The sequence below is a fragment of the Rhinatrema bivittatum genome, chromosome 4, assembly GCF_901001135.1.
Source record: "Rhinatrema bivittatum chromosome 4, aRhiBiv1.1, whole genome shotgun sequence".
NCBI classification, from domain to species: Eukaryota; Metazoa; Chordata; class Amphibia; order Gymnophiona; family Rhinatrematidae; genus Rhinatrema; species Rhinatrema bivittatum.
Window position 1 is genome coordinate 427,549,215 of NC_042618.1, and position 15,823 is coordinate 427,565,037.

At 48.9% G+C, this 15,823-nt stretch overlaps 1 protein-coding gene across 2 annotated transcripts in view; it reads left to right on the forward strand.

The window, feature by feature from the left end:
* The first annotated feature begins 4,186 nt into the window (after window positions 1-4,186).
* Window positions 4,187-15,823, forward strand: part of SRGAP3 (SLIT-ROBO Rho GTPase activating protein 3) — a 233,852-nt gene continuing 222,215 nt past the window's right edge. For both annotated transcript variants that reach the window (XR_003856658.1, XM_029601439.1), the window contains exon 1: window positions 4,187-4,680. Coding sequence is in view for 1 of the 2 variants with exons in the window: in XM_029601439.1 (XP_029457299.1) it covers window positions 4,614-4,680 (67 nt within the window). In the remaining variant the exon portion in view is untranslated. The remainder of the gene's footprint in view (window positions 4,681-15,823) is intronic.

The window sequence follows — 15,823 nt, forward strand, 5'->3', positions numbered from 1 at the left end:
AACACAACTTGCACAAGACAAATTAACGACTGCCTCTACTCAGGTAAACTAGGCAGTCACCTGAGGGAGGTAACAAAAAACAGCTGCAGTGATAGTAAAACATTAGGTCCTGACAGCCACATAAAATCAAAAAGTCATCCGCTCTTTTAATCACTTTCAGGCTGATTCAGTACAGTGTGCTCAGGCCGAGCACACCATTAGCCCCCATTTGGACGCGCATTTTCCACGCACTATTATTATCCCTAGCGCGTGGAAAACGCACGTCCAACCCCCCCCCCCCCCCGAAACTAATAGCGCCCTCAACATGCAAATGCATGTTGATGAGCCTATTAGTTAGTCCTGCGCGATACAGAAAGTAAAATCTGCAGCCAAGCCGCACATTTTACTCTCAGAAATTAACGCCTGCCCAAAGGTAGGAGTTAATTTCGGCCAGCACCGGGAAAGTGTACAGAAAAGCAGAAAAAACTGCTTTTCTGTACACCCTCCGACTTAATATCATAGCGATATTAAGTCGGAGGCCCCAAAAATAAAAAAAATCTTAAAAAAAAAAATCTGCCCGTGGCTGTCAGCGGGTTCAACAACCGATGCCGATGCCGGTAAAATTAAGCGTCGGCTGTCAAACCCGCTGACAGTCGCTGCTTCTGCCAATAAGGAGGCACTAGGGACGCACTAGTGTCTCCTTTTTACCGCGGGCCCTCATTTGCATACAGAATCGCGCGCCCAGGAGAGTGGCCTGGGTGCGCGTCGGGAGAGTGGGCACTCGCCTCGGAGCGCCGGCTCTCCCGCGCATTTTACTGAATCAGCCCATTCGTCTTCACATCTTTCATGCACACAAGTAAACAGCTACACAGAGTACTGCTTTTATCTGTGGCTTTATTTATTTTTGCATTTTAGGTTTTATGAGAGGAATTCTCAAAACTGTGCAGAAAGGTGCAAAGTTGCAGATACTTTGATCTGTGGATTTTGTACCAGTTCTTAAAGGGAACCTATGTGAATACTTACCCTTTGAAAATTACCCAAGGGAAAAGTAACCAGAGAAATGTGCACTTGTTTTTCCAGTGGATATTTCTTTGGGCAAAATCAATGCAGCTAGTTTTGAAAATGCAGGACTATGTGCGTTGTTGCCTCCTCCTCAGCTTAACCGTTCCCTGGGAACCTCTCTATGAGTATAACACATGCACTTTTACCAACATACAGGGTGGGTAATTTTCAAATACTTGTATAAGTAGCCATATACTATAAATGGCTTTTGAAAATTGCTTTATATGGCATAAGTGCTGGAGTATTAAATAATTTTGTGAAAAAAAGACATACCTCACTTTCAGGCCGATACAGTAAAGTTCGCGGGAGAGCGGGTGAGGGCCCACTGTCCCGGAGCGTGCACAGGTCAGTGTCCTGTGCGCGCGATACAGTAAAACAAAATATTTAAATTAGGGCCCGCGGTAAAAAGAGGCGCACATTTTACTTACTGTATCGTGCGGGAATGACTAATAGGGCCAGAAACATGCATTTGCATGCTGCAGGCACTATTAGTCTCGGGGGTGGGGGGGTTGGACGCGCATTTTGGACACGCTATTACCCCTTACTGAATAAGGGGTAAAGCTAGCACGTCGAAAACGTGCGTCCAAATGCAGGTTAACAGTGCGCTCCACCAGAGCTCACTGTACTGTATCGGCTCGCTAGTGGAACAGAGCAGGTAAAAGCCCCTTGATAAAAAACTAGCATCTCATTACTGATCGGGTGAGTCTATCAGTATGGTCTAAACTTTTGGCTCCGCCAGTGTTTCCCTGCATGATTGGTGCACATCCTAAGGCCAGCAGGATCTTAGTTACACTCCTGTTCTGTGTTTTTACAGGATTGTTCCTGAGGGGAGAGAAAAGCGGGGTCTTATCATGATTTTTTAATCTCAGGAAGGGGACGTTATGGGCTCAAGCACGGAGTCTTTTAAGTACTTAGCAATGCCTCTACTTTTATAGCTGGCAGCTGGGATATATTCTTAGTAATGTGGACTGGAATATCGGGGCAGATCGAATGGGTTAGTTGGTCTTTTTTGTCATCATCTGCTATGTTATAATCTGTTATCGTGTTCTCTTTTTCATATAAAATAAATCTATAATTATAAATGCAGTTTGTTTTATTCATACTAATGCTCAACATTAACTTTCAATGTTAGTTTTGGGGTGATGGTTGTGTGCACGGCTGAAGATTCACCTAGGGCACTTAATTCCTTATACTGGCCTTGCCTCTGCTAACCAAAAAAGGCAAAGAAGCAGACAGACTCCTGATGGCTGTGAGAAAAGAAATTAGAACTCATTGTGGCCACCAAACACGTTTTAAACCCAACAAGGCTAGATGCCTTGACCACATCCTCTGGAAATAATTTCAACAGCTTGATTGCGAGTTGAATGAAAAAATGCATTCTCCAATTTGTTTTAAAACTGCTATCAGTCAGTTTCCTGAACTGTTCCCTAGTCCTTGTACTGTATTTACATGACTTCTTTGAAAAATGTGATCCAGCCACCATCATTCACTCCCCGATCTCCAGTCGCATTGCATTGACTGCTGCAATCCCCAGTAGCACGGTATTCCTCAGCACAGCCTCAAGCACCTCCAACTGCTGCAAAGCAGAGTATCAGAGGTGTAGCTATGAGTGGGCCTCAGGAGCCTGTATCTCCTCACTTTTGGCACAGGTCCCCACCCCTAGCAGCAGGGTCATGTTCCTTCTGAGTCAGCCTCTTAAAGGCGAGTTAGAAGATATGGAGGCATTGGAATTGCTGCCTGACGATAATCCCCTGGGCCTTTTAAGGAGGCTAACTTGAATGGGAAATACCTCTGGCCATTGGGCTAGACATGTAAAAGTTTGAGGTTATCAACGCTGTTTACTTTTGGCATATAATTATTTATCCCTTCCCCCCCCCCCACCCCTCCTTTCAGCCCCTTCAAAGTTCAGGAAAGCCTGGGCTGGGTGGAAGCCTATTTACATAACTGCTTTTCAGCAGCTTGAGAGATTAAGTAGTTGTCTTTACCACAGACAGGGAGAAACGTCAGAGACAGGCCAGGGAGACAGTGAACGGGCAGCACCCTTGGGCTGAGGCAGGGTTGATGCATCCTACAGGGAGGAGCCCTGCAGGTCCTCACTCTCGGCAGGCGGACCCTGAACAACGAAGCAAAGGCCAAGCAGGAGCTTTGCCTTTACCAGCTCACGTTCCCCTTGGGTTGAGCTTTTGGGTGCCAGGGCCGGCAGATCTTAGGTGGGGGGGGGAGGGGGGGGGAGGGGGGCCTCTGCTGATGACAGAGAGATTTGTGGCAGGCAGAGGTCAGGTGTATCCTGTGGCACCGCCTCTCCCAGGAGGGGCATTCCATGCATCCACCACCCTTTCCATGAAGAAATATTTTTTTGATATTGTTCTTGAGTCTACCTTCTTGGAGCTTCATAGCATGACCCCTAGTTCTATAGATTTCTTTCTGTTGGAAACGGTGTGATTCACGTGCATCATTAATTCCTTTCAGTCTGTATCCTATCTCCCCATCCCTCCTCCGGGGTAGTACATATTTAGGTCCTTCAGTCTCATCTGGTAATTCTTTCAATGCAGATCCCACACCAATTGGGTTGCCTTTCTCTGGACCGCTCCCAACCTGCCTCTATCCTTTTTGAGACAGGGTCTCCGGAAACAGGGCCAGATTTAGGCATGGGTGACCTAGGCACTTGCCTTGGGTGCCAAATTCTGAAGGTGTCCAAAAACTAGGATTTCCCCCTGCTGCTCTCTGTTTTCCAGGGGGAGAGGCGGGAGGGGACTTCTTACTTGAAGTCCTCGGCCTATGGGCACCTCATCTTAAATCCAGCCCTATCTAGAACTGGACATAATACTTCAGGTGAAGCCTCAGCAGTGACCTGTACAGGGTCATTATTACGTCCTTTTTCCTGCCTCTCTCTCTCTGGAGCCCAGCATCCTTCTGGCCATTTTTTGTCGCCCTTCTTCTTCTGCACCTTTTTCTAGTTCCTGGATGTCTTTATTCAGGTTGGGGGCCAGCAGACCTGCGCCCAGTATTCCAGGTGCGGGCACGGTTGTCTTCTCCCTCCTCCTTCTTGCTCGCTTGCAGTGCGATCTGCTGTCCTCTAGGCTCCCAAGTGTCAGTTTTTCTGAAATCTGGAAGGAGGAGCCTGGTGATGTGACGTGTTCCTCACTTCAACCCTGCAGCAAAAGAAGCAAAAAAAAAAATCCGTGTACACAGCTCCGGAGCGATCGGCGCCAAATGCACGCTGGAGAGGGACTGGGAAAGGTACCCCGGGGACAAGCTGCGAGTGATGGGCAACGCGAGAGCGCTGGGACCGTGAGCCAAGGCGCTCCCCTGCCCCTCTCCTCCGGCTGACCGGCGCTTTCAGATGCTTTGATTTCGCTTCCCCCTTCTCCCTGCCTGGGCAGCCTGCAGTTCTCGGGGTGGGGGGAGGGAAAGAAGAGAAGGGATTTGGGGAAAAAAATTGATCTTTCCAGTCAAGTGAAACAGATTTGGCCGGCCAGAAAAAAGCAAAGCAAACTGGAGCGGCGCAGCTTGACAGAAGCAACCGAAGCGAAGCGGATCCCGGGGGTCTGCTCCACCACAGCTAGCAAAAGATGTCAGCGCAGACCAAGTTCAAGAAAGACAAAGAGATCATAACGGAGTATGAGACGCAGGTGAAAGGTAAGCGGGGGCTCCTTAACCCGTGGGGGAGTGGGGGGGGGGGGGGGTTTCGGGCCGTTGGATTCTTCCCCATTGCCAGAGAGAAGTTATTTGCGCGCCCCGGATTCTTACGAGATGGGCTAGCGAGGAGTGGGAACTGCATTGCAGCGGAGTTGCACCCGTCAGGTTGGCTTTTGGAGTGGCCCCCTTTTCGCTAAGACCCGCGTTGCAGCCCGTTCCCTGCTGCTGAGCGGTCGGTGTCTGTTATCTGCTATAAGACAGGGTGCCGCGCCGTGAGCATGGGTGGGGTTTTGCCGTGTGTGTGTTTTGTGCACAGCCCATGTTACATGCATTCCTCTGGGCAGGGGCTCTTATGCAAGGGATGAGCTCCTTGCATGTGCTCGCCCTCTGCAGAAATCCTCGGTTGGAGGCCAGCTCCGGCTCTCGGATTGCTTCACGGGGAGAACTTTCCTTCCTCATACAGGCGGGGGTCGGGTTATTGGGGGTGCTTTGAAGGGTTTTTTTTGTTTTTTTTTTTGGCTTTCTGGCTCAAGATTGTCAGATCAGGCCTTCGGAGCTCTGGCGACTTTGATCAGAGGGAAGAACCTGTTTCCTGGCGGCTCTGACACCGAACATCCCTCATGATGGGATTGGGGAGGGGCTGCGCTGCCCACGAAAGTGCGATGGGCCGAGCAGCTGCAGACTTTGCAGGCACTTATGAAGGATCAGGGCTGATCTCCTCTTTCATTAAAAGACACTTATATGCTGTTGGCTGTGCTTTGCAATCGGAGCTCCCCCCCCCCCCCCCCCACAACCATACACACACACACGGGTCCCTGGACACACTGCCCTCATCTGCTTCTGAAAAGACCCCAAACAGTGCCAGATGGAGGGGGGATGGGGGAGGGGAGAGAGGCGAGATTCGGTCTCTTGGTTTTTCGCCATTGTTTACCTTCCTCTGCTCCTCAGCCTTTTGTCCTGGACTTTGAAAAATGATACAACTGGCACAACATATATTAATTTATACCAGTTATCTTTGTCCCTGTGTATAATGTGGTCAGATTGATGTTACTGCAGCCTGCAGTTAGAGACAGATGAAAATACTTAGCTTGTGGGGGTCTTCCCATTTTATGGAAAGAATCAGCTGTATTTACTCCTTAAAGGGATTAGAAAGCTGAGGGGAAACTCTTGCATTACTCAAGAGGAATTTACAATTATATAGTATTTTTTTTAAAGATGTCAGCACTCAATAAAATGAGTACTTAAAATAGAGATTTGGTTTTTTTTTTTCTGGTGAGGCTTTAGGGTTCTGGATTAGAATGAGAGGCCTCGAAATTGAAATCTTCCTCAGGCACCAAGACCAAGGGGTTGATTCACCCTTGGCGGTTTTGGCCTCAGGAGGTGAATGACAGACAAATGCTAGGTTTTTCCTGAATATCTGCTGCGAAAATTACAAATTCTGCAGAATTCTGCAGACTTTATTTGTTCAGCTAATACAATATATTCACTGTCTGAGTAATAATTAAATTATAGTACGATACAGAAACAAGTTATTACTCAGAGATGTAGATTTTTTCAATTTTTTTATGCAGAATTTTCATGTACTGATTCTCTCACCCTTCCCCATGATTAAGGTTAAAATTTATTTATATGCCGCCCATATCCGGGGTGGCTCACAACGAAACATACACAATAAAACATAGGTAAATAAACATAATAAAACAACATAAAATAAGCATCATTAGCATCACAATAAAACTAACATCCAATCAATCCCATCTCATGACAACATCTGGACAACGGGGCATGCTCAACGACCCTCCCCAGCTCCTTATGGCTTGAAGCCGGTCCCCATGCTTGATTTCTCCTCCTTTTCTGGTTATTCCCACAATTTGCTCATTAACACATACACGCCCATTTCTCTGTCTCTCTCACTCTAACCACAAGGAAAACATTCAACTCTCTTTGCTCCTCCCCCCTGCTCAGACTCTCTACCCGCCTGTTTTCTCTTTCCCCCACTCCCAACTTTCTCTGCAAGGCTTGAACCCATCCCCAGTTTTCCTTCTCTGCTCCCCCAATTCTCTCCCCTAGCTTTCGCTCTGTCAGCCACCCTCCCCTTTAGAAAGGCCCCCAAACTTTTTCTCTGCCCCCTCGGGCTTGAGTTAGTGTGGCGGTCAGACAGAGAGAAACCTTCCCCCCCCCCCCCCCCCAGTTCTGTCCCTACACCCCAGCAAGATCCCTCTAGCTTTCTATCTGTCTACCACCCCCCTCTTTAGCAGGACTCCCTGCTCTCTCCCTGCCGTCTACCTCTCTCATTCAGGTCATGCAAGCCAAGTTCGAGGCTGCAGGCTTTTCTGTTTTGGCTTTCGTCGGCTAATGCTGACTCTCCTAACTCTTTTTCAGTCTGCAAAGGTCACTTCCAGCTGACTCAAGACACTATTGCTTCCTCTCTTCTGACCTGCGCAGGCCTCCACTGCTGCTTCTACTTCCTGGTCCCCGCGCCTAATTCTGTGAGGCAAATGCAGACTTCTGCATGAGAGGGGAATTCTGCGCACATTCTGCGTAACTGAGCAACGCAGAATCCCCCCAGGAATAATTAAATGGCTAGTCAAACCTGATACCTGATACATGGCTTTTATTCATCCAGGGACTCTACCCTGAATATATTTACTCCAGCTCAGGGCAGGAGTAAATTCGGCTGGCTTCCCCTTTGGCCTGTGTTGATCCCACTATTTCTTATGGGAGAAAGTGTAACTTTCTGGTTTCTTTTTCTCCCATGGATTTCCTTCACTCTGTCTTATTCCATTGGCTTGAAATCAGAAAAAAAAATGCCTCAGGAAAAAGTTGGAAAAAAAATCCCATTTGGAGCCGTTTATGGCGACTGCAAGAGATTGTCAGTCATGATGACCATCGCACACTGCAGCATTTGTCTGTTGAAAAAATGTCACAGTTCCACAATTTCATTTATACTTGGTAGAAGAAACAAAGACCTTTCCGGCTTCGTATTTCTCCTGGAGTAGTAGAAATCTTCCTCATCCTGTGCTCATGGCCTTCCCTGATATCTTCTGACTGGGACCCCATCGCACCAGGAACTGTTCCGTTTCCGGTAGTAACAGCACAGCATGGAGGGACTGCGCCATCTCATCTCATTCTGGCAAGCCCAGTTTGTGTGAGAAGCAAAGTCGCACACTGAGCACATTTACAGCTGCACGCCAAGGAAATCAGCATTTTACCTGAAACATGCTGGGCACCCAACCTCAGACGCTTACCATGTACAAAGCAACACAACGTGGATGACAAAGATGGCCACATAACTCAAGCCTTAGCAATGACTTTTGTCATCAGTATAGAGCAGCCTTTTGGCATAAAGACAGCACAGACGGCAGCACATCTAGATCTCCAAAAGCAGGGTTTCCCAAGCCTGTCCTGGGGACCCACAGTCAGTTGGGTTTTCAGTATTTCCATGAGATACGTTTGCATATACTGAGTCTCTATGATATGCACATGTATCTCATGCATATCCATTGTAGATATCCTAAAAACCCAACCAGCTGGGGGGTCCCCAGGGCAGGTTTGGAGAGCCCTGTCCTAAAGGTTTCTCATGATTCATAGGTGCTAGGAAAATGATTTGGGTTTTTAGATGTAATTACTCATCTTTCCAAACCTGGGCGCAATGAGAGTTGTATTCAGGTACAGTAGGTAGCTCCCTGACCAAGAGGGATTATAAACCTGATTTACGAAGGCTTTTCTCCCCTCCTGTGTTCATGGGATAGCAGATAAGGCCCTAAGTTTGTATTGTATCTGAGGTAATGGAGGTTGAAGTGATTTGCCCAAGGTCACAAAGCATCATCAGTGGGAGAAGTGGGGATCTGAACACTGTTTTCTTTGGTTCTTAATGGGCTGCTCTAACCATTCGGCTACTCCCAGGGCTGGTCTTAGGAAGGTGTGGGATCCAGAGAAAATCGACCGCAGCAGAGCCTTGACAGGCTGAAATTTTAGTGTTGGGGATGGGGCTATCAGGGTGATGTGGGGGTCCCCTAACGTGCAAGGCTCAGGGTGATTGCCCTTATTCTCCCTCCCTAAGGATGGCCCTGGCTACTCCTCCACTCCTAAAGAGGCAGAATACAACTATGCAAGGAGGATGGCCACCTCCAAGCAGTGAGAAAGAAGGGACCTAGAAGGTGAAGAACATCGTGGGAGGATGCAGAGGAAATTGCTAGCCTTATGGATGAGAGGGCCTGCGTCTCCCTGTTGTGCCCTTCTGCTGGAATCTGTGGCACTTGGTACCGGCTGAACTTCAAGCTGTGCAACCTGAGAAAGAGAGAAGGCAGAAGAGGAGCTGCAGGCACTTCGTGGTATCCCTCTGCCACAAATTCGGTGAGGGCAGAGCCAGATTTAAGATTTTGGCACCTACTGGCAGGACTGGAAAACAGGGAGATGAGAGGCCCAGAGGTACCATGGTGATGATGCCCCTTTGAAGAAGTGCTGGCACGGGGCTCTAAAGCAAGCAAGACCGGGCTCCTCTTTGGCCTGGGTATTTGGCACATTCAAAATCTGGCACCCGAGGTAGTTGCCTATGCCTGAACCTGAGCCTCGGTGAGAGGTTTGAAGCACTGCATTCTCCTCGCCTGCAGTTTGTACCTTCTTGACCTGGAGCCATCCTGCAACCCAGAGTTAGTGCAACCTCACTGGTGCTGAGTCCTTGCAAAGTCTCACTACAAAGTGTGCAAGAAGGCTGCATCACCCCTTATTCGGCCTATGCCAGTCAAGTATTGCTCAGACATGTGGTGCATAGCCTCAGCATTAGCCTCCTGGCCTTCATGCATGGCACATAACTTAGTTACTCGTTAAGCTTGCTGATTCTTGAGAGGCGTCACTAAAGAGGTCAACAGTTCATATTGTTGCTCTAGATAAGCCTGCAAGCATGCATCATGTCACCTGTCTAAATCCAACTGCTGCAGATTACGCTGTAGGAATGACTGTCTCACAAGAACCTCTCCAGGGTGCTACCTACCCCTTGGATTGACTCAGGTGACGCAGGAGGAGAGGGTGGAGATCTGATCTGAAAGGAAGCCTGTCACAATGTGGGCAGTGTAAAGGCTGCGTTGGCCCCCTCCCCCCTCCACTTCCAACATATGGCGCAATTGCAATGACTTCATTCGAAAAGCAGATTTTATTGGTTGGATAAAATTGGCCGCAGCCCATAAGCATTGAATAAACGGCAATTAGCAAGCATAACTATAACATCATTGTAACTATACACAACTGCATAACTGATCATAACAAAGTTACAGGTCGATCCAGTAAGGCCGCGGTAGAAACAGTGCGGTAGTGTCAGGCGCACCCTTTTTCCCCGCACGCACAGTTCTCTTCACTAACTCCCCGATACTCTCCTCTAATCGCATGCAAATGCATGCCGCGGCTTTAAAGCGGTAGGGAAGGGTTATGGCCGCGTAACCCATTTTACTGTATAGGCGCTTAATACAGCGCCTATACAGTAACCAGGGTGCGCTGGTACCTGTCATTTCAAATGACATTTGAAATGACAGGTACCAGGAAGTGTAAAAATCAAAATTTTTAAATTCTTGTCGGAGGGCCGCGTGGGTCCAGGCGGCCGGCGGGATCCGGGGGGGCCGGTGGTCGCGTGTTAAATCTAGGCCGCGGGCGGGTGGGCGCCTGTTCCGGGCGGCGGGGGGTGGACGCGCGTTAGTTTCAGACGGCCGCGTGGGTGCCGGCGGCGGCGGGAGCCGGGTGGTCGCGTGTTAAATCTAAGCCGCGGGCGGGTGGGTGCCTGTGCCGGGCGGCGGCAGCGGCGGCGGGGGGACACGCGTTAGTTCGAGACGGCCGGCGGGTGGTCGCGTGTTAAATCTAGGCCGGGTCCGCACAGGCGCGCATTCACTGCCGGTGGGGGCTGCCTCTCCCGGCAGCCCCCACCGGCAGTGAATGAATGCGCGCCTGTGCGACCCCTGCGATTCGGCGCTCAAGGCAGTCACATGCCGTGACGTCACGCCTTGAGCGCCGAATCGCAGGGGTCGCACAGGCGCGCATTCATTCATCCAGGCGGAGGAGCCGGTGGCGAAAGCAGCCGGCTCCTCCGCCTGGATGAATGAATTCATTCACTGCCGGTGGGGGCTGCCTCTCCCGGCAGCCCCCACCGGCAGTGAATGAATGCGCGCCTGTGCGACCCCTGCGATTCGGCGCTCAAGGCAGTCACATGCCGTGACGTCACGCCTTGAGCGCCGAATCGCAGGGGTCGCACAGGCGCGCATTCATTCATCCAGGCGGAGGAGCCGGTGGCGAAAGCAGCCGGCTCCTCCGCCTGGATGAATGAATTCATTCACTGCCGGTGGGGGCTGCCTCTCCCGGCAGCCCCCACCGGCAGTGAATGAATGCGCGCCTGTGCGACCCCTGCGATTCGGCGCTCAAGGCAGTCACATGCCGTGACGTCACGCCTTGAGCGCCGAATCGCAGGGGTCGCACAGGCGCGCATTCATTCATCCAGGCGGAGGAGCCGGTGGCGAAAGCAGCCGGCTCCTCCGCCTGGATGAATGAATTCATTCACTGCCGGTGGGGGCTGCCTCTCCCGGCAGCCCCCACCGGCAGTGAATGAATGCGCGCCTGTGCGACCCCTGCGATTCGGCGCTCAAGGCAGTCACATGCCGTGACGTCACGCCTTGAGCGCCCAATCGCAGGGGTCGCACAGGCGCGCATTCATTCATTCACTGCCGGTGGGGGCTGCCGGGAGAGGCAGCCCCCACCGGCAGTGAATGCGCGCCTGTGCGGACCCGGCCTAGATTTAACACGCGACCGCCCGCCCGCCGGCCGTCTCGAACTAACGCGTGTCCCCCCGCCGCCGCTGCCGCCGCCGCCCGGAACAGGCACCCACCCGCCCGCGGCCTAGACTTAACACGCGACCACCCGGCTCCCGCCGCCTGGACCCACGCCGGCCGCCTGGACCCACGTGGCCCTCCGACAGGTATTTAAAATTTTTTATTTTTTCTTCTGACAGGTTTTATGTGTCCCACATCATTACATTTTCTCGATCATCTCTGTATCGCTTTTTTTTTAAATTGTGTTTTATTGTTTTTGAGTATCTTAAGCGGTGTCGATGGATTTATTACTAGACTCACAGTCCTAACTCCTACTAGGGGGAGGCGGTAAACTAACACGTTACGGCCGCGGCAAAACAGTGCGTTACTAATGAGAGAACCTGAGCGCGCCTTACGGTATCGGAGGGGAATAGCTAATTCCTTCATTATACAGCTAATTCGTTCATTTACATGCCGGGTGCGGGAAGGGTTACGCGTCTGTTTTAAGAAGCACTACGGATGCGCAAAATTGGAGACTGTATCGCTGGTTTGCCTTACGCGTCCGAATTGTGCGCAGCGAGCTCGTTACAGACGAGAAATCTTCAACTGAACTTTACTGGATCGACCTGTTAGTGACTAGCGATGGCCCCCCCCCCCCACGCTTCTAAAAGTTGAAGGTATGAAAATCAGCTGAGGCGGGTGCACACCCCTTGGCCGTATAAGCCGCGGAGTTGTCCTTTGACCCCTGGCCGTTGAAGCCATAGCGTCCGTCGACCCGACCGTGGAAGTCGGGAACGTTTGTTCTAATCGCCTCGCCTCGGCATCTCTTGCTTCTTCCCTCTCGACCGTCGAAGCGTCGAGGGACTGCGCCGGCTCTGCTAGGCTGCTTGCCCAGTCCGAACCGCCTATTGGACTCTCCTAAATGCAGGGGGGGGGGGGGTTGTTGTTGCTTGTGCCAGTCACCATGCCGCTACGCAACGCCAAGGGCTGCGACAGGGCCAGAAGATCTGGCCCTCTATACTGGTTCTATCTGTCCTAATGAGAAAAAACGGGAGGGTGGGAGGGAATGAAGCAGCTCTGCACAGGACGGAAAGGAGGGGCTGCCCGTGCTGGCTCTCCCTTTTCTACTCCCTTCCCCTCCGCCCCCTTCCCCCCCCCCCCCCCCCCCTGCTTAGCCCTGCCTACCTTGCCTTACCCGCCCCATTGTGCCCTGCTCCCTAACGGAGGAGGCGCAGGGCTCCTTCACCAAAGGATTGTGGTGTGGGCTTCACTTCAGCCTCTTTATCTGTTGGCTGTGATGGGAGGGGTGTCTTCACTTGTACCCATATCTATAACTCCCCTTATCTAATATGTGAGGATTGAAGGAAGGGGAGTGAGTGCACCGAAACCTCTGGCTCAGAGCTGCCAGGATCTTACTGCATGACAGGGACATCAGAAAGGCTTCTTTTATTCAGAGAACATTTTAATGGTTTTATTCACTGACTTGCACAGATATTCACTTCAGCCTTCTCGCTGGTTGCAAAATGGGTGAATCAAATCCCATCAGCAAATTCTTGCCTCATGCACCGCCCTGCTACAGACCAGATATGGCACAGGCATCAACACACACACACACACACACACACACACGTATTGCATGAGCAGCAGCAGTGCAAGTTTCCAATTTTATCCCACCTTAGAAAACAATATTCACCTCTCATCTTTTAAACCACAAAATAGACATCGGTATAATTATATGTGTCCAAGACTGTAGTAATATCAAATATATACAATAGACAAATTCTGTACATTGGAAGGTATACTGACTTCTCAGAGTATTAGGGAGACCTGCTATATGCAGTCATATTTATAGTACACAATTTAATATACACATTTCACTTACTACCCTCCTTAGTCCCGTAAACACAACAACTCCTAAACTTACAAATGCACATCCATATGTTCTAAAGCACAGACATCAAAATATAAAACAGTTCATACAGGCACTGATACCACACATTAGGCTGTAACACTAATAAAACATTTAGTTAAATACAGTTTTTAAAAAACTGCAGCATTTGTTTTTTCTGGCAAGCCAAGGTGATGGTAAGTGGGGAGGAGTGAGACTGGGTCCCTTCTGGGACGTCGCCACTGCTCACAGAAGGAGGATTTAAAGGATTTTGTAGTTCATCAGCCTGCTGCTTCCTAATTTTCCTCTTTCTACGGTTTGTATTTGGAAAAGGGACACAGAAGTGCTTTGGAGCATATTTAAATAAGGCAGTGTGGTGGCCGAAATGTGGACAAGTGTATTTGGCTTCTTGCCTTGAGTCTGAGCTGACATCGTGGTAAGACTCTGCTCAATGCGCTTCCTTTGCCTAATTCCAGATGTTGGGGGTTGTCAGGAGAGTGAGTCTGCACATCTGAGAAGGACTAATGAGGCTCATGCGTATTGTAAAGGAGAATGTATTACACAATTCTGAACAGAGGCCAGTCTGAAAGAGTGCGCGAGGAGCACTTATTTGCTGTTCCTGAACTACGTAAAGCCTATGCATTTGTTTTTTTTAAAGATGGGGGATGTGGTTATTTTTACACAACAAAGTCAATGAATAACTTTCTGCTGAAAAACTTAAAAGTCCCAGAGCAGAAAATGATATGACGTGCATCCATTCTGTACAACTTGCACACATCTGTAGCATGATCCTTCTCCTTCTCCCCCTCCCAGAAAGAAACAATACTGCCAGTTACATCCATAAGATGTTAATTTCTCTGTCTTAGCTGGACATTCAAGGCAAGCCTCAAAAACTGAAGCAAACAGCTAGAAACAAGTTCCTTCTTAGCTCTTGGCAACAGAACTGTTTGTTGTCTTGTGTCTGATTTTGCAGTTGTACTGTTGCATCATTTTGTACTCGAATCACATTGCCGTTTTTATGGCACCAGATGTTGAGGAATCCAGGAAGGAGGAGAGGAGACTGTAACATCTTTGGCTATTGTATTTACTCTGAGAAGAAATATTTATTTATTTATTTGATTTAGATTCCGCCTTTCAGACACTTCAGAGTGGATTACATTCAGGTTCTGTTTGTATTAAAGGTCAACAAACAAGTTATCGGTGACTCCTGTTTCTTGGAGTGACTTAATACATTTACAGTATAAACTATTTTACATCTCTTTAATACAGTCCATCCTTCAATGAGATTCAAAATAGATTACTCCAAGAAAAAAAGCTAATTGTTTAGATTCTACAGTGTAAACCAATTACAAACATCTAAATACAGAAAACCAACTAACAGATGCAGTGAACATCATCCACTCGGAGGCAGTTCCTTGCATCCACTTCCTGTCTGTAAAGAAATATTTCCTAACTTTACTCCTGAGTCTACCCCTTTTACCCTCATCCCATGACCCCTCGTTCTAGAGCTTCCTTTCCATTGAAAGATGCTCGCCTCCTGTGCATGGAAACCTTTGAGATATTTAAATGTCTCTATCATATCTCCCCTATCTCGCCTTTCCTGTAGGGTGTACATGTTTAGATCTTTAAGTCTATTCCCATATGCTTTATAATGAAGACCATAGCCCATTTTAGAAGCCATCTTCTGGACCTCCTCCAACCAGTTTATATCCTTTTGAAGGTGCGATCTCCAGAATTGTACACAGTATTCCAAGTGAGGTCTCACCAGGGACCTATACAGGGGCAATATCACCTCCCTTTTTCTGCTTACCATTTCTTTCCCAATGCAGCCAAGCATCTTTGTGGCTTTTGACATCACTTTATCCACCTGTTTGGTGCTCTTAAGATCATCAGATACAATCACTCCCATATCTTTTGTGCTTAGAAGAATTTCACTTCCAATAGTTATAATATAATAATTCTTCCTTTGGTTTCTGAATCCTAAATGCATTACTTTGAAATTTTTAGCATTATTTATTTATTTAAGCATTAATCTTAGCTGTCAGACCCTAGACCATTCCTCAAGCTTCTCTCCATCCCTTCTCATGTTTTCTATACCTTCCCGGCTGGTATCATCTGCAAAAAGACAAACCTTTACTAACAATCCTTCAGTTATGTCACTCACAAAAATGTTGAATAGAACTGGTCCAAGGACTGATCCCTGAGGCACTCCCCCCCTCTGAGTATTCTCCGTGTACCACTACTCTTTGTTACCTCCCACTCAGCCAGTTTCTACCCCAGTCAGTCACTCTAGGTTCCATGCCAAGGGTGCTCAATTTATTTACGCCTCCTGTTCAGTACTGTGTTCAAGGCCTTACTGAAATCCAAGTACACTACAACTAGTGCTGTCCCTTGATCCAGTTCTTTGCTCACCCATTGAAAGACATGGATCACATTTGTCTGACAAAATCTACCTGTAATAAAACCA